Raw genomic sequence first — 23,746 nt, forward strand, 5'->3', positions numbered from 1 at the left:
AGTGCATCAGCAAGCTTGCTAGTGGTGAGCCAGCCGTTCACTGTAAAAGCCTACAGAAGCATAATAATATAAGGACGCCACTGGGTCCCAGACAGACGCACACGGTACCCTTATATAAGATGAATAAACGTGGAATAAATGAGAGCACATAAAAGTTTAATTACAAAAGGGAATTGCACTGTTTTTTTCATAATCGAGAGCAGTTTATCCAGTGTCCTCCTGTCCCTCACTGAGACAAACGTCTCCAACTCCCTACCAATCACATGTCCAGTCTTTCCGATTAATTTGTTGAACCTGCTGATGACTCCCCTAACAAACCACTGCAAAGTACAGGGGAGTCACTACAACAGACTGATAGAAGGACTCTAGCAACTCACTGCACAGATCTGAGCTTCCTGAGAAAGTAGACAGGAAGCTCTTGTAAAGCTCTTGTAAACAGCATCACTGTTGTCCCTCCAGTCCAGCCTGTTGCTCATGTAGACACCCAGGTACTTGTAGCGGTCCACTGGTTTCAGCTCCTTGGACTTGTCCACATTCAGGAGTAGGTAGTTTGCCTGGGACCACGATGCTAGTCCATGACCAGTGTCCTACTACACCCCACCACTGAAGAGTCATTAGAGAGCTTCTGCAGGTGGCAGAACCCAGAGTTGTGTCGGAAGTCAGAGGTGTAAAGAGTGAACAGTACTGGAAATAGTACAGTCTCCTGTGGTGCCTCCACACATTACTGACAACAAAGTAGATTTTTTTTCAAAGTAGGTTTTTTACTCACTAGAAGTTTTTCAAATATGCGGTGTCTCTTATTATAAGGGAGGCTTCCACAAACAGCTTTTATTGGATGCAATAAAAGTACAGTACAGTGTACAATGAACTGGTCACAAGGAATTCCGAGTGAGGTCCTTCATATACCCACAGAACACGCACATTTATTTATTTATTTTACAGATTTTTAAATTAGTTTTTCTTTATGTTATCTCTCACTCTATTAAGATACCACTTTAGCTCCATTTTCTCCCAGGTAGATGACTCCTTAGTCATAACCTCTAGACTTTGAGATCACTGGAGATTAGGTCTGCAAACTCTGTTCCATCCGTTTATCACCCTAAATAGTTTCGGGGAAGAGGCTGTTGTAATTAAAATATATGCAATAAAGAATTTCATATTTATATTAAAGAAGATACCATGTTGTTCCCTAAAGAGAGTCAGATCTACTAATTCAAATAAATCACGTTTGTTTAGCATTGATTTCTGCAGTCGAATTCATGGTGTAATAGGAAAGAAATTTACAAAGGTGCTTTTTGCCCAGAGTTAGGGTGAGTAAAAAAAAACAACTTTGGTAAAATGCACAAAATGAGTGAAGGACACCAAACCACGTGGAAGTGTGGATATTCAGAAATGGTCATAAATCTACACACGGTCACTGTTCAATTGTTCCATTATTTTGTACACTAATGGAGTTTAAAATGTTTTACATCAGCTTGTTCTTACACACTACTACTGCCTTATGTAATACACACAGATAATATAAACTTTAATGAGGGATATACTGAATGGATGCCTGTCAGAAATACAAACTGAAAACATCATATCGTGCTTTGAAAATGGGGGTTGGTAATGGAAAGGAAATGTCATTTGTAGTAAATAGAATTTGTAGTAAATAGAATTAAAATATCACAAATGTAGACGTAATCATCTCAGTGGCAGGTCAATGAACTACAGTGTGGATCAATGTTTGGTATAAGGTGATGCGTTACACACTAAGCCTGTGGTATAGATTTTAAATTTTCCTGTTATTATATTATTAGAAGTCAGTGACGCACAATCTTGGATTGTTTTTTGTGTCTTAATAACAAGACTAAAGTTAGGTGAAGCAGGCATAAATGATGGCCTAACTGCTGCCTATGTTGTTGCTGTAGTGTTAGTATTGATTTGATTGTTGCTGATGGACTAATGCCGAGCTTGTGTCTCTTTGCTGTGTCTGCAGTCGATGCAGTCTTCCAGAGACTTTCCCTCTCTGTGGCTGAGAAACCAGCAGCAACAGCAGCAGCATGTCTCGCGTCTCCTCCACGGCCAAGCGCTACGCCGGCCCCTCCTACACCAGCCACTACAGCTCCTACAGCTCCTCCCTGACCCCGGGCCTTAGCTCCTACAGCGAGCGGGACAGACTGTCCTCATACAAGTCCCCGACGTCCTCCTCCACCTCTTCCTCAGGTTACTCCTCCTCCAGCTATCTGAGCAGCCCCGTCGTCCGCAGCCGCAACTACAGCACCTCCTCAGACCCCGACCGTGACCGGGGACGAACCATCCCGCGCACTGACATACTCGGAAGCAGCCTCAGCAGCAGCCGCCGGAGTGAGAGCCTCAGCAGAGCCCCAATCAAGAGCTACGGAACGTCAGGACTGAGCGGGGGGTCAGCCTATAACGGCTACAGTTCCTACTCTTCGCCCTCGGCCCACTCCAGCTACCTCTCCTCTTCACCGGTGGCCTCGAGCATCTCGCTCAACCGACGAAAATCAGTATCCCAGAGTGACTTGAGCAGGGACCTTGCCTCTCTGGGCCTCAACAACGCCTCCTCCTCCTCTTCCTCCACCCCGTCATCCTCCACCAGTGCCCTGCGGAGCTACCGCAATCGGACCAGCGATGTGGCTGACTCCTACGGCACCAGCTCCCGCTCAGGCTACTCAGGCCTGTCTCGGAGCTCTACTCAGGAGGCCCTCTCACGGAGCTCCACCCAGGAGGCCTTTAACAGCAGCAGCAGCAGCAGCAGCAGAGCATTCAGCTCTTCTACATGGGAGCCAAGAAGCAATGGGCTGTCTGACTCCCCCACCAGAGACTCCACGGTAAGACAGTTGTTTTTCTGCTCTTATTAGGGAATTGTTCCTCCACAGAAGATCAATAGCCAGGAGCTGAGTAAGGCTGAATGCGATCCAAACTGCAGTCATCACCACAGAGCCACGCTAGTTTCAGTTCGCTGCATCCACACATGGTAGTCTCACAATAGATTTGTTTTTATTTTGTGTTTTTCTACCAAAGGGGGGCACTATTGCTCAAATTTATTTCAATGCACTTGATGTACTGGTTTATAGTGATATACCAGATATGTTACACTCTCTTCTGTTATATGTTGCAGACTGTTTGAGCCATTTAGAAAAAAAAACAACAACATTACATCTGATTCTCTCCTAACGTAATAACAATCATATACAGACCAGAGGCTATTAGTCCAACAATGTAAGTAGTCCCATGGTCGTGTGACAAATGAGCTCTTAGCGTGGATATCTGACCCCTTCTAACCCTGCCATTAGCCATCTTACACCTCTGTAAAAGAGCTGCTGGGTTATGATGAGCTGGGTCTGCAGGCCACTAACTTCATCAGTGTGTTCAGTGTTAATGTCTCTCTATGCAGGTCAGAAAGCACAACTGACCCAGTTCCCCTCCCTCGGATTAATCCTGATAAGCTCTTACATGAGAAGATGAGAGGGGAGGGGAGGCAGTGAAGGACAGGAGCAGAGTGGATTATGGGAAGGAGGAGGTGTGGGAAAGAGATTTAGGGTGAATCTTTGCTTTAAAATGGTTTTCAGTGTATTTCAGGTAGTTGTAACAGTTGATACCCATGTTTTAATCTACAGTAATAGTAGTTTAATATAGTATCAAACATATATGTAGCATAGTTCATTGTGAATTATGTTACCCATCATCTTTTTATTAAACAAAGTTGCCTACTACCTTTAGTTAATTAACAATGTAATGGGGCATCATAACATTTTGTAACCACTTTAAAACTTAAACAAACCATAAAATTACCTTTGTCCTTAGTTGTCTTGACATTTTTCTTTCTTCTTGACATCTTCTTTCAAGCTTCCATCACCATCTGAATAATATTTGCCAGCTGGTCCAGTCTGAGACTTTTCTCTTAAAATTTTGTAAGTTGTATAGTTTGTGATCTTCTGATTAAGTGATCTCTACAAAAGCCTCAACAGAAACATTTGAGGCATTTTGTGATGAATATTCAGTATAATATTGCCCGTTTCCAACTCTTGCGTGTATATGTTTTGTTTAGTTTTGTTTAGTGTGGTGCTCACTCTGTCTAGCCTCTAATAGGACCTGCATATCCCCGGGGTTCTTTTCACTAATTCGGCCCAATTAGGCATCTACTCAGGTTGAATGTGGGTGATGCTGTACTTATGTGAGGTCACTGAACACTGTGTACTAATCACAATGTCTTCACACACCCACACAGTCCTGAGAGGAGGTGTGATCAGCCAAATTACATGTGCGGGTTTACTGTGGGTGCATGGCCCCTGAAGACCAGTAAGTTTTGTGTAGATTTGCCTGTCCAAAACAAGTCGCCACCGAAACAGAAAACGGTCACACACTCTAATATTTCTTTGGACCGCCTTTAGCTCTGATTACAGCACACATTCGCTGTGGCATTGTTTTGATAAGCTTCTACTTCACAAGATTTATTTCCATCAAGTGTTGCATTCATTTTTCACCAAGATCTTGTATTGATGATGGTAGAGTCTGGACACTACACAAAGCCTTCTCCAGCACATCCCAAAGATTCATGATGGGGTTAAGGTCTGGACTCTGTGGTGGCCAATCCATGTGTGAAAGTGATGTTTCATGCTCCCTGTCTACTACTCTTTCACAATTTGATCCTCATGAATCCTAGCATTGTAATCTTGGAATATGCCCGTGTCATCAGGGAAGAAAAAATCCATGGAATAACCTGGTCATTCAGTATATTCAGATAGTCAGCTGAATTCATTCTTTGTTCATAATCTTACTGAACCTAGACCCGAGTTCCACTGTTGTCTTTCTTTGATTTGATTTCACCAAAGGTTTATGATCAATCAGGATTTTTTTCTGACCACATTTCTGTCTTGAAGATGAAGGTTCCTCACTATCTTACCAGTTTTTAATAATGCATTGGACAGTTCTTAATCCAATTTTATGAACTACAGTGAAACAAAATAGCTAAAAATAATAATAATAAATAAAAAATAGATAATGTATTACGTAGCTTATATCTGAAGCGCAATGTCAGTCAATGTCAATATCTACATGTCAACAACCAATTATTGTCATCATCTTATAACCCTGGACCTTGCAAGCCTAAACTTGTAATCTAAGTAAACTAAGTAATCAACACCTATCTATCATGTGTTGGACTGTGAAGTGCAGGGCTATAACCACTCAGCTATCTGTCCCGCTAATGAGCCAAAGGAACCAAAAAGCTGCTGACATCTGTGCGTGCTGTTAGAAATGTGCACGTGCAATACTCTTGTCTGACACACAGTGAGTTTGAGATTGTTTTGTTTTGGTACATTTTGCTCAACAACAACTACTGTGGCCAAAAGTTACAATTACTGGATTGGTAAATTTAATGTTAGTCTTTAACTGTAGCATGAAAGAAAATTAAAGTCAGTGAAATGACCGAGGCTTTTTGTTTTCCCTGTTTCAGGTGTTAATCAGTCTCTAACTGCTTTCAGTGAAAATAACTATACACGAGTTATTTCAGTCATTTCATTGAAAAAAAAGAAAAGCATGTATACATGTCGGAATAGTTGTCGGCTGTATGGATTAAATAATGATTAGTTAGTCCCCTTACACTCTCTTTCCTGGCACAAGTCAAAGTGCACGTGTTTTGGAGCGCACATCGGTCGGCGTGTACTGTGTCCTGTTGTATGTTGGGTGGGCCCACTGTCTGACACAGTTTGGGTGGGTGGACATTGGTCATACATGATGTCATGACTGGTAAGCATCACATTAGCTGTGAGCAATTCCTGAGCTTACATCATGTTATATCATGTCAGCCATGCTTTGTCAACAGAGTGGAGGGGTGTGTGGTTAGGATGGTGAAGTGTGGTGTGTTATCATTGTCTCCTCACAGCTAGAAGGTTCTGGGTTTAATTTATACTTAGCACCTGGAGAAAGCATACGTGCCGCATATGATACGAGTATGATTAAATGATAGATTTCCAGTACCTGATGCATGCAGTTACAGATGTGATGAACTTGACATAAGGAAGTTTATGTTATTATTATGAGAAGGGTCAAGGTATTAGATAAAAAGGGTTGAAGGGAAGGGATGAGAGGGGTGGAATGCATATGGGTAGGGGGATATCTCAGGAAGTTTTGGCTCTTTGTCCATTTGGTTACTTTAATGAAAGGTAGACGTAGAAGAGAACAAAAGAGAGGGATGAGGAAGGTAAGAGGCTGAGAACTGGGGGCGGCAGTAGCTCGTCCAATAACCGAAAGGTTGGTGGTTCGATTCCGTCCTAACGCACTGAACTCTTTGCACTGTTGTCCTGGTGAAATAATCGTTGATTATACACAGACAAGTCACAAGCACAGTGTCTCTCCTACAGATAATTGACCAGTCCGACTGCTCAACCCACGTCACCGGTCTTGTTTGGTGTAAACCCTCCACTCCAGATTGATTATAGTTGCCTCCACTTGTTTCCTGTTTTTTTTTTGTTTTTTTTTTTCCAAAATGTTCTAAATGTTCTAATCTTGGTGAAGCCGGTGATGTGAGGTGTCAAATGGATGTCTAATGTATGCATGTCGCGCTGCATATCATAGATGAGCCACCTCAGACTCTTTCCCAACACTCCAATGATGTGTCAGCCAATCTGATGCGTTTGTTGCAACTGTTTTAAACAGATGAACTGATGTCAACTAACTCTTGAGGAACACTTTAACGTTTACTTGTCAATAATGTAATATTATACTGTGTAATATTTTACTCCAGGCTGTGTTGTAGCTTTTGTTGCTTGCGGCATGAGACCATCACAGTTTCATCAAGCACATGTGTGTATTTGTTAGACAGCCTTTTTTATTTTCCCTACACATACTCTTCCCAAGACTATTATTCTTCTGTTCTGGCTTTCCCGTTTCCCAGTGTCCGGTGGTGGCGTTCCTACAACCACAACAGAACTGCTAAATAACATGCACTTCCATCGTTGCTGTAATACGAATGTCTAAGCTCAGGTATACCAGCGTTGAAAGGTCTCTTGAAATAGTGTTGGCAAGGCAAGGTAAACCCAATCCTGATAGTTTCTCAGAAGCTTGCCACACACAAATAGCAGCTGGCGCCTCATGGTCCTGCACATATTGTGCCATGTTTGTGAGTAAGGCAAGCTGGAGGAGGTGATGGTCATCGATCCTTGTTTTTCCTGTTTTCAGGAAAAGAACATGATATAGGCATTTCTGTTGGATGATGTTGTTTATCACTTGTTTCTCATCTTTATCTTAGAATTTTTCAGTCAGCTTTTATACACGAGCTTTTAAAGGCAGCCATGTCATAAACTGGGTCAAGTACAATGCAGACCTCTGCTAAGACTAGATGTTGCGTCTGTTGTTTGGGATGCGAAAGTAATGGCAACGAGCTGGAAACAAACCCTCAGGTTAGTCAAGTTTGCTTGTCAGAGATCTGAAAACACATTTTACCTATAGCTGTGTGATCAGGGACTTCTTTGTAAAGTGTTATTGTTAGCAACACAAAGGTTTCACTCTATTCTCACTATTTACTCTAAATACTAAACAAAGTGCTTTCTATAATCTGACTATAACTGTCGGCATGTTAACAACTCGTCTGGTCGTCTGACCGCTAAAGCTTTTTATTTTTTTCAGGAAGTTTACTCATTGTTACCTCACCTCTAGGACCAGCTTAGAAAAAACAATGAGCCTTTCAACAGCCTTCCACGTGTACATCTCCTCCTCGGCTCCTGCAGACAAACAGCCATAACAAGGCCCGGGTGGAAATTGGGTGGTTTTACTCCAAGTAGAGCTTTTCATGCTTTGTGTCTAGACTTTTTGTTGAGTCAACAATATTTTTGTTTTCTGTCTGACTCCCCTTGGTCAGAGAAGCTTATTTTTGATAAAAAAAAAAAAAAAAATGTTTCAGTGGCTCGGTTTTATAAACTGTTATTGTGGGTATGCTTGATTTGTGGGGTATGTCTAGCATCTTTCAAGACAGATATTTGAACTCTTCAGTAAAGCTGCTGTTCATTGGTATAGTACTGTGGTAATACTGTTATAGATCCCCGCGTCAAGGTCGCTATTATTATTTAAACTTTCAGATTATAAGTAAGTGTTTAATATTCTGTTTATATAGCGAGCAGTGTTGGTTCTAGTCAACTGTCCCAGGTAGATCTCATTATCTGTTTCCCAAGCCACCACTATTTCCTTGGATGCAAGATTTCCTATCAAATAGCAGAAATCTGCACTCACTTGTGACTCTGTCCTCATAGAGGCTATTAATATTATTCAGTTTTTATCAAGGTTTAAAGTTGTCCACGGTCAGAGGCCACTACAGGTGACAAGCAGGTGGTGGTAGTGGGTGTCTGACGACCTGACAGGCATAGCTTCACTCACACTTGACCTCCTTCCCATGATTCGTCCACCTTTTTATGCAGTCAGTGCAGTTTGAAGTTAATTGGAATTTGCCGTCTGTTTTTCTGATTTTGAGCTCATAAACATGAAAGTTTCAGTAGGCTCGGCCACACAAACAACAGAGGCAAACAGAGTAGTCAAAGCTCCTGAACATCAGAATTTCCAATGAATAATTTACCTCTAAACCATGACTTAGTAATGACGCAGTTCAAATCTGAACACACTGACGCAATAAACATTTTTTTCATTCAGTGTGTCTTAAACAAAAAACACATCTGTACATCTGTTTGTACATTTGTGTCTAGATTGCTAACACAAATTGTAGGTTTTAGTTTACCTGAGTATGACTCTCATCAACTTGTTTTTTTTACATCAATGTAACTCAGACATTCTTTGCTATCCGTTAACATACTGAAAATCTGAAAGGATGTAGACCTTAATGCTAACTATTTAAAATGGAAAAATATGTGTCGACCAGCATCTAGTCTAATTGACAAAAATAATCAGTTAGGAACATTACTTTGTAGCTGTTTTGTAACAAACCTCTGCCTTTATTTTCTCTCCAGTTCCCTTGTGACTGTACAGAAGAATTCATTCTGTCCTGGAACACCAAACGTTTCATTTTGTTCTGGGACTTTCACATTCTTACCTAAACCCTCCCTCATACCCCAAACAAGGCAATGTCAGCATTTAGCATGAGTGCTAGCAACTCAAAGGCTGGTATGTACTATGTAGAATAATGGCCCATCAACGACAAGGAATAGTGTTGATTGTCTTCCAAAGGAATATGTTGTACCGTGGTTAAATTTAAACACTTGAGTGAAGAGATTGCCAGCTCAGGGAATAGTACAGCAGTCCCAAGGTAATTGTACTCTGACTTCCCCTAGATAACATTGCTCAGAGACAGCTTTTGTTCCATTTTTATACTGGACTGCTTCACTTTTTACATTTCTGGCAGAATATCAAAATACAAACGCTCTACCTTTGCCCCCTTTTCCACCTCAAGGAATTAGACGTTGAGACATACGCTCACATGTTTAGCTGGCTGGTGGAATGTGCTCCTTGGTTATTTGTTATGTACACAGACTTGAGCCTGGGTCATGAGATAGTTCCTGGGGACATGCTGCACTACTTTCACCGTACACATTAGTTCAGCAACAGCCCACCGGCGCTCGAACCCAGGCCCTTTTCTCAAGCACAAAAATGTATGGCATATTGACATGGTCCGTTGCTAAGAATTTAAAGTAAATGAAGCAACTGGCTTTGATGAAAAGACGTGGCCGATAGCAGACCACATGTTTTATTTCCACACATTCGTTTTTCTGGTTACTCTCTATTGTACTCCCCGTAAGTGGGAGGCAAGTCACTGCACATTCTGTTATGTTTGTTACTAATTAACTACATTTGTTGGGGAACTTCTTTAAATCCCCATTCACACATCCTCTGCAACCCTTGCATTTTCCTGACATTACCTGGAGGAGACGTATGAGATAACACAAATAACCAAATCAGTCAGACTGAACATTAGACAGTATTTATCTTGTCAGTTTCCCCCGGTACGTAGTCACAAAGTCAGTGTAATGTTCAGTTGAGGGTCTGATGATGTTGACAGCATTGCATGGAGTATAGCTTGTTCATACTCATTTCTGCTTTCCCATATATATTGTGTTCCACTTTAATGTGGCAAATTGCAAAAATGTCAAAGTACAATATACTATAGTAAAGCAAAAACAGTCATTATACAGATGTGTCCTCCTTCTGCACACTCTGTCTAGTCGACACCCCATCAAAGGAATTATTACCAATAACTGACACTCTCCTTATCTGGTGTGTGTGCGTTTGTGTGTGAAAGGCCGTCCAGGCCTCATTCTCCGGGTATCATCTGGAGTTCACATGAAGCCGACTCTAAAAATTGTTGAAATCCCCCGTGTCAGACAGTCAGTCATAAAGAATGTCATAGCACTACGCCCAGTATTTCCTAACTACACCAATGTTTGGTTGTTTGACGTCAAAACAATGTATCATTATTACACAGGATAAGATGTTATAATCTATATTTAGAAGCCCAGTTCAACAGAAAAATTGACCAGCAGTCTAACAGTGACAGCTAGAAACCAACAAGAAGACACCTGCTACCTATCTGATATTTCGTTAAGTTAGGCCCACGACACCTCAAGAAGGCGTAACAGTGAGTGCCAGCGTCCTGGAGTCACCCGCCTCCATGCTGCCACTGTACGACCCCATTTTCCCTGCATTCTGTGACTTTCAACCACAGACAAATTAGCTTAGTCCTTTTTACATTCATTAAATTGTGTCGGTCGGGTGTCCAAGCTACCTCCTATGAATTAAACATGTTTATGGTATTGAGGAAGATATGATTTTTCTAGAGTCTAGAACAGCGGCTACTTTTTTGTCACTGGTCCCAAAGTAGCAACAATGTATTTTTTGCCCATCATTTGAACATATATAATCATAAATACGCTGTTTAGCCATAATATTAAAACAACTGACAGGATGCAACTGTTGTGGAGGCACAGAGGAGACGTACACAATATTAGGAAGATGGTCATAATGTTATGACTGATCAGTGTACTTCATCCGTAATATGCTGTATTTGGTTGTTTCCCAAGGCTTGTGACTGGTGTTTTGTTGTGTTGTTATTCCTCATCCTCTCATCCTGACAGACTGAATATATCTCCTTCTAAACTCTTAACAATTCTTTGTGCTGCTGTTGAGTCACTAGCCCCCTTTTAGGGCTGCGGGACCTAATTTTAGAACCAGTGGTTCACACTGTAGCTTGAAAGCCCCTATTATCACATTTAGACTATACTCAGTCTTTCCCACATGTTTGCTGTGGCCGATTCCGCGCTCTTACGTGGCATCTAACTCAGTCACAGCTTGTGTAGGTTACTCTCGTGTCATGATCACGCTGAAGATGATCAGTCTCCTTGGAGCTCAGCATTAGTCCTTCAGATTCTTCTAGCTTCGTGCAGAAGGATGGTCTGTGACGTAGACGGCACGGCTGGAGGGGGTCTCTGACGTTTGTTGTAGGCTGACTTTTACCCGAGCCAAAGGGGGCGGAGCTCCAGTCCGGTAAAACGGAATAGAAAGGCAATATGCATTTATTGCCATTTACAGACCTCCTCGTTGAATGGATGCGCGCGTTTCTTACACCTGCGTAGATACAGAAGCAAATTGATCCTTTACCGTTTGGAAGTATTTTACCCGGCGTGTCTGTGCTGTACCGTTTCTCACACCGCATGTAGAGTAATTTAAAGGGAAAGCCACAGGTCTTACATTCGGCGTGATTTGTGATGTCGGTGCCGTCATATGAATGAATGAATGAGAGCAGGCGCTGAGTGAAACGATTAACTGGCCTTCCAGCGAGAGAAAGCGACTCTATCGCCAAAGAGCACGGAGCGCTCACTCGTCTGAATTAGTCCGACCCGTCATCGGCTTCATCCCTCCGCCAGCATGCCGAGCATGCGACAGTCCTACACGGTGACGGTGCCCGAGGAGCCACCGGCCGCAGCTTTCCCCTTTCTGAAGCAGGAGATGCGGAGAAAAGGCAGCATGTCTGGATCGGTGCTGGTGTCAACTTTCGTAGGGCTTCTCATAAATCAAGCCAAGGTAAGATAGAGACGGTGCTTCTGTGTTCTGTTAGATCCGACGAGCGCATCATAGCAAACTCCATTCAAAAAATCTGACAGTATTTAGTCATGTGTAATAATTTATTATCCGAGTAGTAACCTCGCCAGTTTAGTATGAGCCATAGTGTGAGATGAGGCTTATATAATATAAACAGCACTTACTCAGACATCGTGGTATCTACCGTGTTGTGTCATCAAAATACCACTGGCAGTGTAAAGGCACAGTACAAATAAAATATGAACCCGGTTTATTCAAATCTAAGTATTTTACATTTTTAATATGTATATTTCTTTTTTAATTTTTTTTTACAAGGTTATCATTTGTATCAGTTTAAATCATGTAAGGAGCTACAGGAGAGTGAAGATACCTTGCACAAATGTGTGGCTTTGTTATGAAAATGGGGCACAGATGTGTATTTCACAGGCAGTGCTGTGTGTCTTTAAAACATGAAGTCAGTTTAACATTGAAGTGAGCCATTTGCAGAGGTAAGCCGCTCTCTTAAGCCGCTGTACTCCGCTGTGCCAGGATCAGTAGGCCCACACTGGCAGGTCACTGGTTATATAACCAGCGTTTAATCCCCCTCATACACTACAGCTGCTGTTACTATACTCCTCCTATACCATAGGCATAGAATGGACATAAATACAGAAGTAAGCCACCCCGACAGGCCTTTCTGCATGCTCTAAGATATCTTCATGTTGCCCCAGGCTTCTTCCATATGGCAGCGGATAAACGTAGGTCTAAGTACATCATGTACAGAAACCCACTGACAGGCAGTTCAGCTGTTAAGCATGTAGAGATGATGTGACCTTACCTTTAACTGCAAACGATTTCACTGCATTTTATTTTTGTCATTCAAAATCCTCCTCTAATTTTGATTTAAAAAAAGAAACGTGGGACAGACATTACTGTAGGTTTTGTGGAGTCCCTCCTACACTGTAATGACAGACATGAACAAAATCAATGAACCAAATCACAAATGACTGACACCAACAAAGAGTACTGATACGGTCAGCGCAAATGATGAAGTGACACTTGATTCTAATATGATCCTTTGCTAAAGCAGACGTTATCGTCAGATAGATGGACAGTTACACACAAACTGTTAAGAGAGCGAGATTTAAAAACCTGCTTATCAGCTGTACTTCCCCTGATATGAGATGAGGAATGACTTTAAGTTTTTCAGCCTTGCTGCTGCTGTCAAGTGTGTGTGTGTGTGTGTGTGTGTGTGTGTGTGTTTGTTTGTATACTGTATGTGTGTATGTTCCTGGGCTACAGCGTGGTGTGGAGCTGCTGTGTGCCAGCTTCTGTTATGTAATTTGAAATCACATTAGAATACACTTTAGTGCTGGCCAGGCCTGGCAGCTTGGCACACTCGTCTGTTTTGTTGTCACCATCCACCTGCTCCTCCTGTCCTGTCCTTCTCCTTCCTCTCTGCTCCTCCCCCCCGTAGACCACATGCATGATGACAAGGACAGGTTCCCTTGTCTTTCTCTTACTGTGTGTGTATAGTCAAATCAAATTTATTTGTCTTTATTTGTAAAATTAGCTCACATGAGCGGGAAAAGCTCTAAGAATGTTTTTAAGAAATGTGCACTTATGCAATTCAAACACATTTTTGTGTGTTTGCACGAGTGCACAATGGACTGTGTGTGTTGTTATCTGTGATCACACACGTTTGTTCACAGCAGGCTCACAGCGTGACCATCACTGCCAGCTGTAAGGTTAAAGGTAGCTTTCTGCTGCAGCTTTCTAACTCGTCTTTTTCAGTAGCTCCAGAACATTAGAAAATAATCAAGTTTGTTTTTAAGCAGAAAAATGAATCTACAGTAATCTTGAAAATAATTTTATATTTTTAAATCACTTATAAATCCAAAATGCACCAATAAAAAAAAATAATTAAATAACTATTTAAAAATTAATAAATAATTAAATTGATTATTTGCTATTAAATGTGATCCACTCTATTACTCAAATAAATCATGGAGGGACTCCAGCAACAAACCAACAACCAACAAAAGTCTTGATTGGTGCTTTGTCTGATGATTTTTCACTTTTGCTTGTGTGAAGAAATCAAAACGATAAAAATCACTCACTGTACTTCATTGGGAGTATTTCTGTTATTGATATTTCATACGAGCAGGATATTGACACTTTGTTGCACATGAGTATTTGATTTGATATTCAGCTCACTTATCAGAGCTTGTGGTGTGATCCTCCACTGTGTTGTGCTTGGACAAAGCCTGGCCTGGGGGTCTGGGATTCAGTACGATGTAAACACAACCCTGTTGTCTAGGAGCTAACTCTGTTACCACAAAGGTTTTTTTTTTTTTTTTTTTTTTCACTTGGTAGGGAAGTTTATGCCTGGGGAGATGTGTGAAGATGAACAGAGCTGTTACATAAAAACCCAGTGCTTTACGGGCACATGCTCTCTAGCTGTTATCTGAGCAATGTTGTGTTGAAGATAACCCCAGCTGGTGAAGATGAGTGAAAAAGGTCTTCTCTTTATCTTTACCCCAGTGAAACCAAGAGGCGAGCCCCGAGCATCATAGGCTATATTTATTTGTGTTTCTCAGTAAGACCATACTTCTCAGTAAGAGGATCTCGCTGCCTGCTTGTTTGCATGTAAGTTTGTGTTGAAGTGCGAGAGACACGGACACTGACTCAACCAGCGCCGATGACTGATTTCATCCCTCTGTGCTTTTCAGAAGGGAGAAATAAATAGTCTCTGTCCCTATCAAGTGCCAACAGTGAGACACACACGCACACTTGTGAGTGAGTGAATGTGTCACTCTCGCTTACATGGGAGAAACTGGACGGTGGCAGAGGAGGTTACTCATACAGAGTGAGAGAGAGGTTGTTTATGATGGTTTGCCAAACACAGAGACAGGTCAGAACAGACTGTTCTGCTGCTCTCGCTCACGCTGCTTTGCCAGCCAATCAGTAGCTGGCATTCTGTACTGCCAGGTGGACCCAGGCATCCTGCTGCTGGTAGTGTGAAGTTTAGTTTACAGCCCCTAGAGACACAGCCGAGGGAGGGAGGGAGGGCTGAGGATGACACTCATTATTGGTTTGGTTTTGAAGGCATGTAATAAAGTAACTGCACATTTTCAAATTAGATAATTCATCTTCCTTACTGATTTTGATTTAGGGCTCCTTATGTGCACACATTGTGTTTTTATGTCTATAACCTCAGGACTCTCAAAACTTATTCTGGAAAATGTATGATGTAAATTAGGAGATATGATCATTTTTAGCGTGAGACAATAAAAACAGTTGCTAGCAGCGTTGCTGTCCTGTTTAAATTGCCCCCGTCCTTTTTAGTTCAGTTTGGTTTAGTTAATTAGCAACAGCTTCACCGTTTGTCTTTTCTTAATAACCGTTCAATCATTTAAACTTAATTGCAGACTAAACAGAGACTGATCATCAGATGATGCCCTCAATTAAAGTCTGGAATAAACTCCCCCCTTGGGATTCATTAGATGTATCACTCCCGCTCAGTGCTTGTATTTTTCTGGCACCTTTTCTAACCTCCACAAGTTTTAGATTATTGAGGAGGTTGACTGAGGTGGATTTTCCATAAATGGTCCATTGTCTTACAGCAAGGAGTACATCTCAAAAATCACAATGCAGTTACATTTTATCAGTCATTGTAGTTTGCTGCATTGTGCGACAGTGCCTTAGAATTGTTCATTGACATCTGCTCAAAGCTGAAATGTTTCTCGTTAAGTCGTGAACATCAAATGTCGCCTTTAGAGTGTCCTCGCAAATAAGCAAAACTTTTATTGTTCATTGTCCATGTTTGCTTTTGCTAGTTTGTGTACTTGTTCCCTTCTTTTGCTGCCACATGGCTAAGTGTCTTTGCTTGTTACAGTTGTGGAAACAGTCATTCATAAAATCATTGCTCTATAGCGCAACTAGTGGTCAAGAACTCCACAAGGCACCTTTAATGCTTCATTTCCACCCTACAGGAAAGATAATAAACAACCAGTCCTTCACATGATCACTTGTTAAAGACACTGATGAATAATGACTTTGACCCTCTCTTTAGGTCACGATTCATTATTGACATTATTCACTTAATAAACCAGCAACACGATGCAGTCATGAAGTCTATTGGTCGAAGTAGAATAATGGGTTTAGTCACAGTGTCATTAACACACTAACATGGTCTTTGACTGTCTTTAACTATAAATGCATTATGACAAGGACGTAGCCTCATGTCCGTCATTTTTGCCGTCTCTTTGATAAACATCAGCTGATGTCTGACACTAAATCAAAGCATGTCAGGCATTTGGAACACTGGATTCCTCAGATTATGCTTGATGTAAACACAGCATGCGTGCTGGAGAGTTTAATCTCCCTGCCTCGGGACAGAGTTCATGAGGTGGCGAGATGAGCATTTATAAAAAGGACAAATGCAGATTTTAATCTCCCCTTTTGTTGTCGTCGTCCTCTCTTTTCTTGTGATGTCACACTGGAAAGCGGAGCCAGAATCAGGGATTATTCATTCCTTCCAGCCTCCTCACCTTGCATTGACCTATATCCACTGCTATAACACCACACACTCCTCCCTCATGCGTGTACTCCCACATCTGAACTGAGCACATTGGAGGGACAGATTTTTACCTCCACCAAGCTGGACACATGCCAAAAGGACATTTCCTCTGTCTCTTATTCCCAGGTTTAGGGAGCTGTTCAACCAACCAGGCGGAAGGCTTTTTAATGCAGTCTCTCTGTTCTTGGTGCTTTTTAGCCTCAGAGGAGTGGGGTTTAAAAAGTAGTTCGCTAGCTGCCCACGCTGCCTCTGACATTTATGAATAGAGCATTTATACCAATATATCCCCCTGGGCTCCTTTTTGTATACGGTATGTACCGCAAGAGTGGACGTTTAATGCTTCCTGTGACGGCTGATGTCATTTATGTCCTCTCCACTGTTATTTATACATCAGCTCATTGTCATTCTCCCTCTCCGAGCACACATTGATTGTTTGATCACACCTCACTGCTTTGCTTTGATTTACTGCCAACAGATGAGCTGATTTATTTATAGAAAGGTACAGTATGTACCATCTTACGATAGTGGGAAATAAACAAGATGGATGCAGTAAATCTGAAATGAGTGGCTCTAAAGTGTGACTTATGTATTTAATGTGCATAGTGTGAGAGTAAATAAGCAAGACAAATGGTGAGAGTGTGTCCAAGGAACATGTGAGGCTGCGAGATCTACACAATAGCAGTATAAGACGAAGCATAAGTGGAGTTCACTGTTCACAAAAATTACCGTGTTTAAATCATCATCTACCTTTGATATTTGTCTATGGTGTTAAATGTATCTGACAATATTCCATTTTGTGAAAAAATAAGTTAGTACAGCAGCACACATACCAGTTGTTGGTTTTGATTGATTCCCCTTAAAAATATTAATCTATCATCAATGAAACACGGCCCTTCTTCACATGAAGTCTTGAAGCCATCAATTAATAGATGGGCTTTACTGAAAAATACACCAGCCAGGGTTAAATCCTGGTTAGTGTAGCTTAACGTGGCTACAAAGTACAAGGACCAACTTCAGAAATGTGAAAATGATTATTTTATTTTAAAATATTTGCAAAATGTGTTATTCTCCACATGAACTGATGTGAAGAGCTGCACGTAATCCAACAGCTGAAGCCCAACTTTGTAAGAAAATGTTGCCTTCACATCCCGACCACTAGTAACAAACTGTTGTAATGAGAAAATAGGTTTTAATTATTTTTGAATCAACTCATCATCCAGCAGTTACGTTTCTGGGATGATACACCTCTGTGTATGATTTTAATCCCACATACACACTCTGAACAGTTTTGAACTGCTTATTGAGAAGAATTACAGCAGAATTAGCATAAGGGAATCAGCTGTCATAGTGGTTGGACTACAGGCTGGGATCACAGCTTGAGTCAGTGATTCCTGGATTGTCACTGACATACTTCACAGTATCCGCTCTGAAACACTGCTTAAGAAATGAAGTCTTAATGAGTTGGAATGAAGTTGTATTTTTTACAGCGAGTCAAATTGGAGGTAGCAGGATTAAATAGAAGAGTTTCTTTCACCAGAGTTTCATCAGTAAAATATGCTATATTTCGTGCTTGTTGATATGTAAGTATTATCGTTATGTATCACAGGGAATAATCCTTCCAGTGGGAGATTTTCATCAGCAATTTTAAAGCTGCAATAAAAGCTGCTTTACGCTGCCCTAAGGAGCTGCTAACTCCCAAAATAATGTCATTAGTTTGGCTTTTAGGGAACGGCTTTATTCTCCCATGATGCAGTAAATGCAGCCTTTAGATAGCCACTCTACTTCGGTCACTATTAAATATAAATATAATATATATAAAAAATACAACAATAACACGTTTTAATGTTCAGTCAATCACATGTCATCTTCTTATTGTTGACGTAATTATTTATGTCAGGATTTATATATATCGTTCTATTAATAACAAAGAAATATATTAAATATTTTAGAATTTCAAAATACACAAACTTTCTGTGTGAAAGTCACATCTGCTCTGAGTCACTCTAAACTCTCACTGAGTCACACACACACACACACACCCTCCACGCTGAGCCCTGTCACTGTGATGTCACAATGTCCTCTAGCTCTCCATCCCGCAAAAAAAGTAAGAATAGCGTTGCCACGGAGACAGGGCCGGGGCGTTGTTTCACCGCGGTGACGTGCGGCAGGCTGGCCACGGGATCAGCCAATTGCGAGTGGACAGGCAGTTGTTATTAAATGCAAAGCTTCTATTTTTGGGACTGGACGTGGCCATTACTCAGCAGAGAGCAGCGAAGGCAGACGTACACATTCCAGTGGTGCTGGGGAGAGGCTGCGTGCGCACGTATGCGTCTTATGAAATAAAATGTGAGACTTGAGAGGATTTGTTGAGCGTACGGTTACAGATGAATCATTTAGCGAGCGATGGACTCACAACAGGAAGTGCGTGTGTTTGTGTGTATGCTATATGACCGTGGTTAATGAAGTGCTCTATTCACTGCAGGGGAATTTACAGAAAGGAGGATTTAGATAAGCCATAGTTAATTAAACTGGAGATATTTGCCCTCCGCATGCTGCACCGACTCCGTATTACTGCTGAATAAAAGACAGATGGCAGAGGTTATTTATATAATAGTAAAAAGCTCTTCCTGTACCAGTACTCATAACGAGATAAGCTGCAGGCGTCATGTGAACCTCCAGAAGATCAGAGCTCACAACAGGAAGGCTCATATAGATTTCTGTTCACGTTCAGTGTCCTCAGCTGCACTGCAATGATTCCTTTATTAATAAATGAACAAATGCTTTTGATGTCAGGTACATAGAAGGTGACTTTTGTTCCACGAAGCTTTTAACATATTTCACTTGTTGCTTTTGTTTTCTGGGCTTCAAATATGAAGGTTTGTTTTGCATCAGTGCTTCCACTAAGCATGTTTTCACGCCGTAGTTAGCTACTAACTAGGGAACATTGAATAGTTACCGACCCAGAGGTTCCTCGGGAGCTGATGGAGACGGCGTTAAAAGCAGTGGAGAGTGAATACTGGACTTAATAATGTTGCTCTAATGTGTCTGCTGGTTGTGTAAACAGCCATCTGGAAGCTAACACAATTCACCACTTAATGAGAGACCTTTTCTCACTCTTGGTTACTGCTTGTTTTCTGCAATAGTCGCACAAAAAAGCCAGCTAATGCAAAAGCTAATGTTTTAAAGGGCCAATTACAAATGCATTAATGCGGCCATGAATCACCATCGCAAAATCATAAATACAGCTTTAAATAACAATAAATAAATAATGCAGATTAAAGTGGAGCAAAAATGCTCTACATTTGCAGATTGTGGATCTGGCAACTGTCCTGTATTGTATACCACTGTAAATTGAATGGCTTTGGGTATTGGCCAGACAAGCAATTTCAAACCATCTGCTCTGGGAAACTGTAAAGACATTTTTGATTTCCATCTCAGTCAGTTACTCAGACAATAATCAACACATCAGTGGGTAATGTAACAATCATTACAGCAGGAGTGAGACGGCTGCTGTTGCAGAGCACGTGTTGTATCAGTGACAAACTGTGTTGGTCCCACCGTTAAAAAAACACTCTGCTCCGGTAGAAATGATGACAAACCTGATACCTGCTCATCACCTGGAAAAATCCTTGAGTTAGCAATTTCATTAAGTGTGTAGACTGTGGTCACTCATCACTGCTTCATCTACGCTGGTTATTTCTCATCCAGGGCCTGGGGACTGATCACCACCTGACTCACTAAGCACATATCATAGATGAGATCTGCATCATCTTACTTCATAGTTCTGTTGTATTCCCAGCCACACCGTAATAACTCAGTTGTTCTGCTTGTGTCAGTAAGCGGTTAAATGCTTTTTTGCGTGGCCTCACCGGGGATTTGGCCCATTTTCACAGTCACCCTAATACTTAGCGCTCGCAGTGAGTGTGCTCCGGCTTCTCCACAGGTGACGGGAACAGGAAGCACGTGGGTAGGATGGATTTCAGCTGCCACTGAGATCAGGTGACCGGTGTTAGGCTGCCAGCCGTGAAGAGCTCCTGGCTACCGAGAAAAACCAAGCTAATATATAATAGCGTTTCTGATCGGTCACTAGTTGACTAGTGTGTGCACCTCAAGTTAGTTAATGATCGTTGAAGTTACACTGTACTTGCTGATTTACAAAACAGCTATTGTATTTTGTGCTGAAAGGACTGAAAGAAGGCTCCGTCTAATTCCAGAGATGTAATAGCACAATAAACAGCTAACGCATGGTAAATGTGGCCAACATGATATAACTGGTGACGTGACACTGGCTGATGAAATGTTGTGAAAAATGAATTCAATCTGGCATAGCTGGTGTTTTCTAAACCATAGCTGTCTGTTGCTTCTGCTTCTTAGTCAAGGGCACTAGTGCATTCCTTAGCCACCCCCGTATTCTTTGTTAGTTCTTCCTCTAGCCACTCAATTATATAACCACTCAACTTATGTAACAGAATTCAACCACTGCTGTGATGGCATATATTCTCCACGGCATTTCACAGCATTTTAATATGCTGAAATCATAATTGGACAGTATGTATTTGACACCTGTTGGCTTCCTCTGAGTCGAAATGTTTCTCCCTTTGAGGATTTGTGACACAAATGCTCGAGTGTAACTTGAAATCCTTGCGTTACAGTGGTTCCTTGTTAGCTGCTGTTGTTGATCAGGTCTCTGCCCTCAGGGAGTGATTACAAAAGTGACTACAAAATTACAAAAACATTCTCCTCTCTAAAGATAATGCTCACCAGGAAAAACCTCATATCTATCACTGAGCCACACATTGTAGAGAGGTCACACTTTTGTCACATGTCTGATTGTTTTGCTTCCTGAGGATATCACTAAAATCAGTCTGAAACGAATCAACACAAACATTACAGCTCTGAGATATTTAGAGGAAGCTGAATACACACTGATGGAAATGTGTTTAGCGGTAAAACAGTTTTCTACCCAGTGGTTTCAGTGAAAAGGAGATTATTGTTTGTGTAGTTCATCATAAATACAATTACTTATATGAAATGTTATATTATGTTATGTATGTTAAAGGTGTGAACACCTCAAGTATCTCCCACTGGTTCTCTGGTGGCTTTTTAGGAAATGTAGGAAATCCATAACTTGAGTAGAAGTGAAGTAAACGAAAGAAACAATGCTTAAAAATGAAGAAGTATTCACCAGAGTTTCTATATGGGCTTTTGTGTATTTCACTTTAGCACAACACTAGTTTATAAGGTCAAACATTTTCTAATCACTTAACAGCAAAACACTGCAAACAGTAGCTGAGCATTTCATCTGAAAAATCAAACGCAGGGACAAGATAAACAGATGAAAGCAAACAGATGGTCACCGAGTTCATGACTTCTTGGTATTTTAAGCCTGTTCACTATTAGCGATGGGTTGTAGAGTGTGTAATGGCAAGATGAGCACTTCTACATTCTTGTGTGGCTTTAAATACGTAAACCATCCGTCGTCAGCCTGGTGAGAAAATTGTAAGATATCTAAATGTTGTGTGTTTTCTTTTGTCTTTCAGAATTCAAAGAGTGCCCAGGGCCTGGTGGGACTGAAGAACTTAGGAAACACTGTAAGTGCAACAGCCATGTGTTTCATTACATCCGTCTGGAGCCAAAAGTCCTGCAGTGGTCTCAGTTAGTGTTACCCTGAGAGCAGTTTGTTGGTATCTGACCATACAAGAGTAGTGGTCCAGCTCGGTGTCTGCCAGGCAACAGGCTTCCGAAATAAACAACAAGTGTGTGTGTGTGTGTGTGTACACACAGTAACCTAATCACAGAGCCCTGAACTATGGACCATGGAAGACTCACTCGCTCTCCCTCTCTGACTGGTTTGATCTTACCAAACTGCACGTGTCTCATGTGGACATGTGATGTGAGCGGTTTATACACAGACAGCGCTGTCATTCCCCCACGTGTGCGATGCTCCTCCATTGACTGTGGTGTCGTCTGTTGCCCTGTCACATGTATTTGCTTTCTCATTGAGAACGGTGTGAATGTAAATCACGCTCACATCTGTGCACTAAACGTGAAATTGCCGGTTATCTTAGCTTGCAGTCATTTCTTGGAGTCTTGTCCTCGCTGCGAGGTTGCCAGGCAACCAGCAGAGATTTGTGAAAGTTGCTGCGCTCAGCCAAGAAATAACCTCCTGTAAAAACCACAACCTGTTATTCCTACACAGTCAGGGTACAGCCTGTCAATCAGGGGAGCTGTAGAGAGTAGATAGCTCCCAGCTGATTATCTTTAAATGCTAAGCTAAGCTAACAGGTTCCTGGCTGTAGATTTACATTTAGCGTACAGATCTCATGGTTATTAATCTTCTCACCCTTTAGTCGTGGCAAGTCAGCAAATAATTGTGTAACTCAAGATGTTGAATTATTTCATAATATGTTACTGTCTAAACTGGATTTTTATCAGTGGAGCCTTTATTAATCAGTTAACAAAGAATATTTGTTTAATCTGTAAGGGAATCAAGCTGTTTTGTGCTGTTTCTCCTTGCAGTGTTTCATGAACAGTATCCTGCAGTGTCTCAGCAACACACACAGCCTGCGAGACTACTGCCTGCACAACTCGCACCGCAGAGACCTTAACAACAACAGCCGCACCAACACAGCCCTCATGGAAGGTGAGGAGCGCGCCGCACAGGCCCCCTAGAGTCCAAAACAGACAGTCCTCACACAGATATCCATACGTAATGGCCTCATTCCCTCTTTACCTGTGGATTCAGTTTGCATCTCCTAGAACATGTGTGAATAGGAACATGTACTATTTATGAATGTGAGGAGGGGCCCTCAGGATGCAGAGTGTTTTTAAAAGTGTTTAAGTTTGCATGAAAATGTCCATAAATTTACTCAAGATAGGAAACGAGATTCACCTTTATTTCACCATCAACCTGCAGATATTGTTACCTTTGTAACAAGTGCACTCTGTGGCCCAACTTGTGAGTGACTTGCGTGTTTGTTTGTGGTCAGAATTTGCCAAGCTGATACAGACCATGTGGACATCGTCCAGCAGCGAGGCGGTCAGTCCCTCTGAGTTCAAAACTCAGATCCAGAGATATGCTCCCAGATTTGTGGGATACAAGTAAGTTACACTATTTTGCATGTTTCAGCTTTGTTTTCA

General features: G+C 41.5%; 1 protein-coding gene across 4 annotated transcripts in view; it reads left to right on the forward strand.

Moving 5' to 3' along the window:
• Positions 1-23,746, forward strand: part of usp2a (ubiquitin specific peptidase 2a) — a 41,823-nt gene that overhangs the window by 10,968 nt on the left and 7,109 nt on the right. For all 4 annotated transcript variants that reach the window (XM_047593934.1, XM_047593932.1, XM_047593936.1 and 1 more), the window contains exons 3-6: positions 1,982-2,837; positions 22,147-22,197; positions 23,126-23,249; positions 23,596-23,707. In XM_047593934.1, the coding sequence (XP_047449890.1) occupies positions 2,046-2,837; positions 22,147-22,197; positions 23,126-23,249; positions 23,596-23,707 (1,079 nt within the window). In that variant the 5' untranslated portion in view covers positions 1,982-2,045. The remainder of the gene's footprint in view (positions 1-1,981; positions 2,838-22,146; positions 22,198-23,125; positions 23,250-23,595; positions 23,708-23,746) is intronic.

The sequence above is a fragment of the Mugil cephalus genome, chromosome 9, assembly GCF_022458985.1.
Source record: "Mugil cephalus isolate CIBA_MC_2020 chromosome 9, CIBA_Mcephalus_1.1, whole genome shotgun sequence".
Taxonomy (NCBI): Eukaryota; Metazoa; Chordata; class Actinopteri; order Mugiliformes; family Mugilidae; genus Mugil; species Mugil cephalus.